The sequence below is a fragment of the Myripristis murdjan genome, chromosome 16 (assembly GCF_902150065.1).
Source record: "Myripristis murdjan chromosome 16, fMyrMur1.1, whole genome shotgun sequence".
Taxonomy (NCBI): Eukaryota; Metazoa; Chordata; class Actinopteri; order Holocentriformes; family Holocentridae; genus Myripristis; species Myripristis murdjan.
The window spans coordinates 28,755,010-28,764,421 of NC_043995.1; the positions used below are offsets into that span (position 1 = coordinate 28,755,010).

At 41.0% G+C, this 9,412-nt stretch overlaps 1 protein-coding gene across 1 annotated transcript; it reads left to right on the top strand.

Annotated features, from left to right (window-relative positions):
• Window positions 1–6,215: 6,215 nt before the first annotated feature.
• Window positions 6,216–8,935, top strand: lrrc72 (leucine rich repeat containing 72). The gene is made up of 9 exons (XM_030073174.1): window positions 6,216–6,230; window positions 6,379–6,452; window positions 6,620–6,689; window positions 6,815–6,896; window positions 7,505–7,632; window positions 7,790–7,850; window positions 8,044–8,190; window positions 8,356–8,386; window positions 8,767–8,935. Exons 1-9 carry the CDS (start codon window positions 6,216–6,218, stop codon window positions 8,933–8,935), a joined length of 777 nt encoding a protein of 258 aa, XP_029929034.1.
• Window positions 8,936–9,412: the final 477 nt, after the last annotated feature.

Here is a 9,412-nt window from a genome sequence, read left to right on the forward strand (position 1 = left end):
GCCTAGTTTGTATCGCCTTTTGTAATTGTGTACAAGACGGACAGTTTTAAAATGAGGCAAGATCTGGGTTTTGCAGTCCTCTGAATCAGAACAAACGAAAGCGTGGCTTGCTTTCTCCAGAATAAAAAGGGCCTTGTATATAAGAAAAATATTTCCTCGCTGGAGAACTTACAGCTCAATAATCCTCTTTGTTCATCAAAACAAAAATCTGGATCAAAATTCACCCCTACACATCCAGACTTGGCTTCAGAGGGCCAACAACCAAAATGGCCCTAAATCCGATTTATGCAGCTGGAGAGGCCAAATATGAGTCAGCTTTCCTTTATTAAACTTGAGGAAAATTTTGAAATAACCGGCATGTAACATGTACAGCGCTGGCATTTATCTAGACCGGCCAAAGTTGCTGTGATCACCAGATTGTGAGTGCAGACCTGCAGTTTGCTGTGTGGTAGGCCTCTAATAGCCTTAGCCTTTAGTGACTCCTACTGTTCTGGGGTTGTATGGATGTGAGGGGTGATTGCCATTCCAGGATCAGATTGGTATTTGTCCTGGGTCCACCTGCTGGCTCGGTGTCCTTCTCATCATTGATAGCAGATTCTGGTTTTGTTTGAACTATCTGGCACGTCCTTCCCACCTTCTTTCTCTCCTCATCCCTCAAAGCTGCACCCATCTGCCTCTCCGCCGCCTCTCTCTGGGTCTTCCAGTGCAGCGTCGGAGAGCCCGGGGTGGCAGCTGAGCGTTGACAGGACTTAGATGTGAAAAGGGGATGCATGGACAGTTTTCTGTCCCTGGGTGAACAAAAGAGCTTTGTTTGGGGTTGATTTGACTTTTCTTTTTCTTTTTTTTCAACCATGGCATCTTTATTTCACTCAAAAATCTTTGGAAAGGATATTTAACAATACCAGTGCAAAAGTGCAAACCTCTGAATGAAATAAAACAAAATTCAGAGAACATTGGAAATGGTGGTGTTTTTTCCTCCCTGATGTACAAAACAAACCAAAATCGTGACCCAAAAACCCCAATACAAACCGAACCGTGGCTTTATTGAACTGTCACACCCCTAATGAAAAACATTTCTAATTGCTTCTGATGACAGAGGTTGATGATTTTGTTATTTTGATTGGGAACATCATCATTTCCAACCTTGTTGCTGTCCTAGACTGTCAGGTGAAAGTTCAGACATATATCCAATCTGATCCCAACACAGCAAAACGAACCTCATTAGGTTACATTCACTCTTAGTTAAAACTACACTTTGCAAGAAATTTATTTGAAATGTTATCACCCCTAATCAACAAATCAAACAGAGAGGAGCTCCCCATCTGCAGATACAGACCTGCAGATTCTCTCTGTTTGCCTAAATGAGACTCTGGTGTCAGGTGTGGACACTTCTCTGCCCAGGGGGGGCGACGCATCAAAACTGAGGGTGAAATCTGCTTTAACAAAAGCACAGCTGGCGCTTCAACCCCCTCCTTCTTGAAGGCCGCTCACTAAGCATATCAATGCACATAGGGATGATTTTCTTGCTATTAATGATAATGGGCAGGTCTCTGATTGTAGATATTGAAAGAAAATGCCTCCAGTACTTGAAGAGCCTTGTAGATCCTCCCTCTTGCAGTCCAGCTGTGATAAGAATTTAAGACTGAAATATGAATATTATAGTATCCTTAATAAACATGTCAGCAGCCTCTTACTAAAAACCTAAACAGAAACATTTAGAGATCCTGAGAAATTATTAGCAAGTCAACTCAGAGATGAGCAGGCTAATCCAGCCATCTATAGGATTAAATCTAAATCAGGTGAACTGGTTACTGGCACAAAGGACATAAATGCTTACTATAATGAAACTACAGGCCACTGAAGCAGATTTTTATATCTTTTTCGCTAACATGAATATTCCCAAAACTGATGGTGAAATCCAGCCGCTGTTAAACAGCAGCAAGCCATCCAGAGAAAACTGCACTCACCAACATTTCATCTTTTATCTCTTCTCCCTTTGGGCTTCTTTAAAGCATCACAGAGCGGGCCAGACCGGTAAATGTAAACGTGCTGTGTGCAATTTACTCACATCACTTTACACAATTTCGAGTGACTGTACGTCAAATTTTTCAAACTGTTAGCTCTCTCCTTGCCTTCTGTAGCTGCCAATGCAAAGTTGCTAAGTTGCCAAGTGCAGTTTTAATGTGTCAGAATCTCCTGGAGATCACTAACACCTTTACATGCACGTCTGTAATGTGCACACTCGCTGCCAGAATCGAACCTTTCATCGCACATTTCATCACGAGACACTTTAAATGCAGGTGCCTTGACCTTCCCAGTGAAATTATATATTTTTCCCATGGGTTTTATTGGAAAAGAGAAAATCACAACTATATAAGAGGGCAGTTTTACGGCAGCACATCATTCACACAGACATGCTGAACGCTGAGCGCTTCCAAGTGCCTACATGGAATGAGAGGAGTCTGAATGTAGCGGAGCAGAAGATGAACAAGGCTTTCTGTGATCTCACTGAACTGTATGAACTCCTTTGTTATGTTTAAATAATCTCTTTTTTTTTGTCTCGTTTTTTCTGTCCAAACAATTCAGTGGTGGGTCAGAGCGCACACCCAGAATAAGGTGCAAACCATCGCTCTAAAATTACAATAATGAAATAAATGATTGCACGCTTCTCTCTATAAAAAGTAGGCTGTTTATTTTAGTTTCTATCAGCGGCGTGTTTTGCCTTCTTCAGAGTGTCATGACAGTAAAAAAAAATGAATCTGGTCCTTAAATAGAAACAGGCGTCTGTAATTGGTGATGATACATGGTCGACTCCAAATGATTCTTGCTAATTTATCACTTTTTTCTCAACCAAAGCCAAAGATAAAGTATAAAATAAAAGGATATGCGAGTCATTTCCAGATTCTGTACCTTTATATTTTATATTTTTGCATTTTATCATTGACCTGTATTGAGAAAACTGTGATAAATTAGATTAGCATTGAGGGCTGACCATATGACATCACCATTTATGGACACTTGTTTCTATTTAAGATCCAGATGCTTTTTTGAAGAAGAAGAAGAAGACAAATATTCAAAACATGCTGGCGATAACACCTAAAATAAACACCCTTCGTTTATTTAATTATTGCATTTTTCCCAGTAACGTGGTTTTGTGCATGTGGCATTGCTTAACAGGCCTACAACTGAGTATTATTTTAAGACCTTAGCATAATTAAAAATGTGAAAAATAGGCTAATTTTGCCTTTATCCCATTCAAATTGCACTATAATTCTCTTTCTGCAAACCTGCACCATATAGAAGTTGGCAGATATGAGTTTTTTAGCCCTTGCTGGTGGACCAGATGGCGGGGGTTTTTCACATCAGGGCGGTTTAAACCACGTCAAGTGAATTATAAATCACACAATACAGTAAATTATCTGTCAGTTGTTACTAATGGGCAATAAAACAAACCATGAGCAGTATTTGCAAACACTGCTTGACCCGGGTTTAGGCCACAGCGGCTAATTTTTCCACCAGCGTGTTGAGCAGTGATGTATATTTGTACACAGCTGATGATTTATGATACCGTCACATGTTTTACCATCAAACCGGCTCTGGTTATTCTCTCATTTGATATATCCCCCCACGTCCTGACTTGCCTTTCTCAGCCACTCGCTTAATTCACGGGTGAAAGCTGATATGGCCTGTGTGTAATTTGCTGTCGGTCTGTGTCATTCTCACTCTCCCTGCCTCTCAATCCCTGTCAGTTACAAGTCTAATCATTTGAGTGCCCAGACTAACTGGAGTCTTTGTGTGTCCTCTGCACAAAACAAGGGGAGATATAATTACTTTTTGCGGGGAACATTCAATCTAGTCTTGTCTTACTGATTTGAAAAGAGGCGTCATGCGCAGACACTAATTGTTACTCATGTGAATGAAATCTGAGACGCAGATCGCTCGCTCGCCTGCTCAGTGCCATTATCACACAAACTCATTTTTCAGACCGTGGTCCCACAGGCGGTGGGCAGTGCGGGCCCAAGGCAATGCAAAGTGGATGGATGAAAGGTTAATGTTGTGAATCTCCCCAGCAGGTGAAGCCAGAGAAAGTTCACGCATTGATTCCTTCTCTCTTTTGTGTTGGAGTTTCTCCTCAAAGAGGGATTGGAAATGGCTCATTCACTCCACTTCCGAGGGGGAAAGAAAAGACAACATGGGCAGTGCTTCCCAGAGGTCGGCTTGCACGTTGACGCCTCTCTCGGCCTGTTGTGAGGCTGAGTGCGATGAATGCTGCAGACTGAACATGATAGGCCCCACTTTTGTCCTCCCGCTATGTAAAGAAACAGGAAGCCCAGCCGAGTCCCTTTCTCTGTGCGCAGGCCGAGCCGCAGTGAAACTCAGGAGCCAGCCCCTATGGGAGGCGAAAAGGTGCCTGGGTTAATAGTGTATTGACAAGCAGCATGGCAGGAGTGTGTGCATGATCAGGAAGCGCCCACATGCAATAATGAGAGGCGGGGTGGACCGGAAGGCAACAAAAGGAACGTATAACAGCTGGAACAAAGCCAAGAGAGGAAGGTCAAGGTGACTCCGATTTTGGAAAAGATCCTAAAGGAAGAGCCGGTGTTAATGCATAATAGATTATCTCTGAGTGTGGTCCTGGGATTACATTTGCACAACATCAGCTACTGCACTATATAAACACTCCATATATTAAAATACTGCATATTGCATTGGAACAGACAATCATACCATGATGAAGGCAACATCTGCAACATGTTGGTGGTGAAATACTCCAATAAATAGTTAATTTTTTCTACATTTTTGAGCCGATAACCTGCAACTTTTTAGGATGTGTGTTCTTATTTTTCAAGTGCCGTGATCGCCTAACACCCTCCACAAAACACCAAATGCATGTCAGTTTCTTGTTAGACCATCACTAATATAAAGCAGTATTAGGGGTCAAACCCATGTCCCCTCAGTTTCAAACAGATAAAAATAGAATTGCATATTTGAAAAAAACAGTGCAGGTTTTCAGTAATAAGCCCAGTTGGAGAAAATAGATCATGCAGACATCTTTATTGAGCCAACCGACGCTGAAAGTGTGGAAAGTCCAGAGGAAAGTGGTGATGAAAAGACGGATGGAAACAGATGAAGAGCGAAGCTGCCTGGTTATCCACAAACATGGGGAAAAATGTATAGTTGGCGTTGAGACGAGGGCTTTTATTGGCTTATGGGACATTATTATGCATGTCACTAGTGATTAATGTTACGTGGTCTTCAGTCAGTCCTGCATATTAACATCATTTTAACATCATCATCATTTTAACACATGATAATGTGCATACGAGCATTGTGCTTCACCGTTGGACAGATCCAGAAACATTCACGTAAAACCTTTTAATCCCTGGGTACATTTTTACTTTTGATCACAGCTCACCGTGTTTGAATAAGAGAGCAACTTTGGTGGCCGCTCGTCTGGAAACATCAGTTTGAATATTAAACACCGAGCATGCTCTCTCACATTATACACTTTTGTTAACACACCAGATGTTTGGCCGTTACTCCTTTTTATGCCAAGGGAACATGGGGCTGTTTTCAACATAGGACCTTGGGAACATGACAGACAGACAGATAGATGGATAGATAGATAGATAGATAGATAGATAGATAGATAGATAGATAGATAGATAGATAGATAGATAGATAGATAGATAGATAGATAGATAGATAGATGGAGAGAGAGAAAGATTATGGACATTGTTGTTCCAGGTTAGGGTTAGGTTCACTACATCAAAAGGTTTCATGAAATTTGTCTTCTGCTCTCCTGCTCAAGTTATTAATAAGTGACATCTGCTGTGTGTGTGTGTTTGCTTTAGTTTTAGTTTTTACTTTTAGTTTGGAAAGCTGCAGAGTCAAGGCCAGGCCAGTTCAGATCATCAGGGTTTGGATGCCTGTTTTCTTAATTCTAGTGAAAGTCTGCCCTCTGGTGGACATTTGTCAGACAAGTAATGCAGCGACAAGAATTTTAAAAAGTGGTTAAAATGGCTAAAAATGTAACCACTGCAAACAAACAAACAAAAAAATACAGAAAAGAAACGAAAAGAAACTATTAAAGCTATAAGAAACTAGGAAGCATTGCATTTTCATTACAGGTCTCTGTTTGTTGTGATACAAAGTAAAGCAGGTGTTTCCTGGCAACAGGTGTGTCTGGTGTGGAAATCCAAAGGTGGCAGACAATGGAGGTGTGGAAGGTAGCCAAGTTTACTTTCACTGGAAAAAAATTACAAAGATTTAGATACAAAATCTATTGGGTCAGCAAAGCCACATCAATTAAATTTGACTTATTTGGAGATTATATGGATTTTTGTTTCTCTTCTGTTAAACTAAATATTTTTACAGGACATTCAGGATGTGCTCAAGAAGTCTGGAATAAAAAGGGACATTGATGTTTGCCAGCTTAACCTTGCCAGAAAGTAAGGCAAACCTCACAACAAATGCTTTGGTAAAAAATTATAATTTGTTTACCACAAGAGCCGCTGGAAAAGTACGGGCAAAGAGGATTTTAATATTGCGAAAACCAACTCTGTAAATGATAATGTATTTAGACAGTAATTACAGCATTTGCTTCTTTACCAAACAGAAGACTCAGCAGTGTTCCCGACCTGTCAACATTTCACTGTCTGAGGTATCTGTGGCTGAATAACAACAAGGTAAAATACGGGAACGCCTTGTTTAATTCAGGATTTTGTCAAAGCTCAGTCTGTGTAGAGGACAAATATTGTTTTGTTGTTGTTGTTTTTTTTTTAAATTATTGTGATTATTGTGATTCTTTCAGATCAAGGAGCTCAGCTGTCGTTCCCTCAACTGCTGCATGACTGAGCTTTACCTTCATAATAACCACATCAAGTCTATCTCAGGTGAATTTTTTTTTATGATTTATGAGTGTTCATGTTCCTGTGAAGATTTAATGCAAATGATTTCTGCTTTTGTATATGTGGGGGTGGCAGACAGCTAATGGTAATAATAATAGGCTTGTGACTGGAAGATTGCTGGTTTGATTTCTTGGACAGACTGAGAAAAAAAATAGATATAAAAATAAATGACTAACATTCCTCCTCCTCTTATTTGTCAAGGTATCCTTGAGCAAAGCCCTTAAAGGGACAATACGTCAGACTTTTTTTGGACAGTGATGCAAAAAGTGACATTTCATCCACACATTTCAGGCTAAAATGTCGTATTCTCAAGTGTAAAAAAGCAAAAAAGGGGATCAATATTACTACAACAGTATTTTGTATGGTTATATATTGCCTCTTCACCAGATGTTTCTGTTGGATCTCTGCTCCAGTTGGCTAAATTAATTGTGTTTACAAAAAAAGCAACTCTATTTTTGTGTCAAACAGCCGACAGACAACTTTAGAAGGTGATTTGTTTTGTCACCGTTGTTGCAATTCCGGCCGCTCACACGTTTCTAGATTAATTTATGCCTCTTTATCCCGCAAAATGCTCTCATTTGTATCTCACACAGGAGCTCTGAGTCACCTGACCTGCCTTCGAGTCCTGCTTCTCCACAACAACCAGATCAGGGAGCTGGACGACACCATGCACGAGCTGAGGAGGATGCAGCAGCTCCACACAGCCAGTGAGGGGACATCAGTGTGGCTCACAGAATCACTTTTGTCTGCAATAGTGACAAAACATCACAATACATGGGCATCACTGTTATAGGAGACCATTGAGACAGGCATTACCTCAGTGATTCCTGACTGAAAACTCCTTTGCAGCTTTCTTCCTGAATCCCCTGTGCCATGAGCCTCGGTATCGCCACCACGTGATCCACTGCTTACCTTCAGTCCAGGTGTTAGACAGAAGAGGTGAAGCTTTTTGAATTTTGAAAGCCACAAATCTCTGCATTGCAAAATAATTAACTGTTGAATCATTAGTACTGATCACAAACCTGATCAGCACCTGCAGGGTACAGTATTAGGGCCATTTTTTTTTTTGCTGCAAGATGTTACATATTGCATCTCTAGTGTTTCCAGAGCTGTGATCCCTGTCTACTGTCAGAGGTGAAGCCAGAGGAGAGGAGCTGGTGCTTCCAGGCGTACAGAGCGGAGAGACACCACGTCCTGCAGTCGGTGGCCTTCGGCAGACGACTCACCTCGGCCTCCAGGAGAGACAATGACACCTCTGATGGCAGCCCGATAGTCACAGGTCAGTTTTATCTCTGTGTTTTGTGACTAATCCCCTCATCAAACAATGCAAAGAGTTCAACCCTGGCACAAAGATGACCAGCTGTTTGGATGATGTGAGGATGAATCTGTGCATAGCGCTGTCATGTGCAACAATAATGAGTCTATCGCTGATGTTGTCTTGCAGCTCCCCGTCCTCTCAGAAGACACATCGCCAAGTAAGTCACAAGAAATGAACCCAGATAGATCTAGTTTGAGTAGAAAAACACATTTTTTTCCTCCACAGGCCTTTGCTAAATGTCCAAATCATAATCAGCCATGCTTATTATTTTATCTATCTGTGTGATTTTCTGAATAATGGTTGTTTAACTGGTGATAAATCTCAATGGCATTTGCTTGTGTTAATTAGCCCATTCTGGAACTACTGTACAAAACTTAACTGAGCTTTATCAGCTGAAATATCCATTCATACAATGAGTAATTTCCCTGTGTGATGGGTAGTTTATATAAAAATTAAATAAAATGCACAATGCACAAATTTACAATCATGCATACTTCTGTGGAGTGTGATCACAAAGTCTTGAGTGTTTTGGTGTAGATCCAGGGTGCGGCCTGAGGAGAGCGGAGAGCCCCTGAACCTCCCGGCATCTGTCCTGAAGCTCTCCATGCTGGACTGGGCGGCTGTGTCCACCAGCACACAGAGGCAGCTGGGTGAACTGGTCCAACGCCCACCTGAGCCCAAGGTCCTCACTGTCACCCTCAGGTGACCGGCGGGGCGTGACGCTCGCGTCTCTGCTGCCCCCTGGTGCCAGCCGCTCCCCATGCGCGCACACACACACACACACACACCACCTCACTTCAATGGTCAGCAGCATTCTCAACTTAAAAAAAAAAAAAAAAAGATCTAAAACCATTTGAAGACTCATTCATTTTATTTTGTTGTCATTTATGCTTTTTGAAGGATAATTTTCAGATTGAACTGCTGTATAATGGTATACTTATATAATAAATTTACTATAATGACAGAAATACTACTACTGCTACTAACAATATTTTTAACAATAATAATAATGATAACCATTATTATTATCATAATTATGCAATTTATTTATAAAACGCTGTGAAGAAACTCAACTTCACAGAGAGAAACAACAAATTCAATCTGTACTATTTTATTTCTCTTCCTATTTCTTTGTCTTTCTTTATCCTGGCTTTTCTACTTGATTTTTTAACGCTGTTAACAT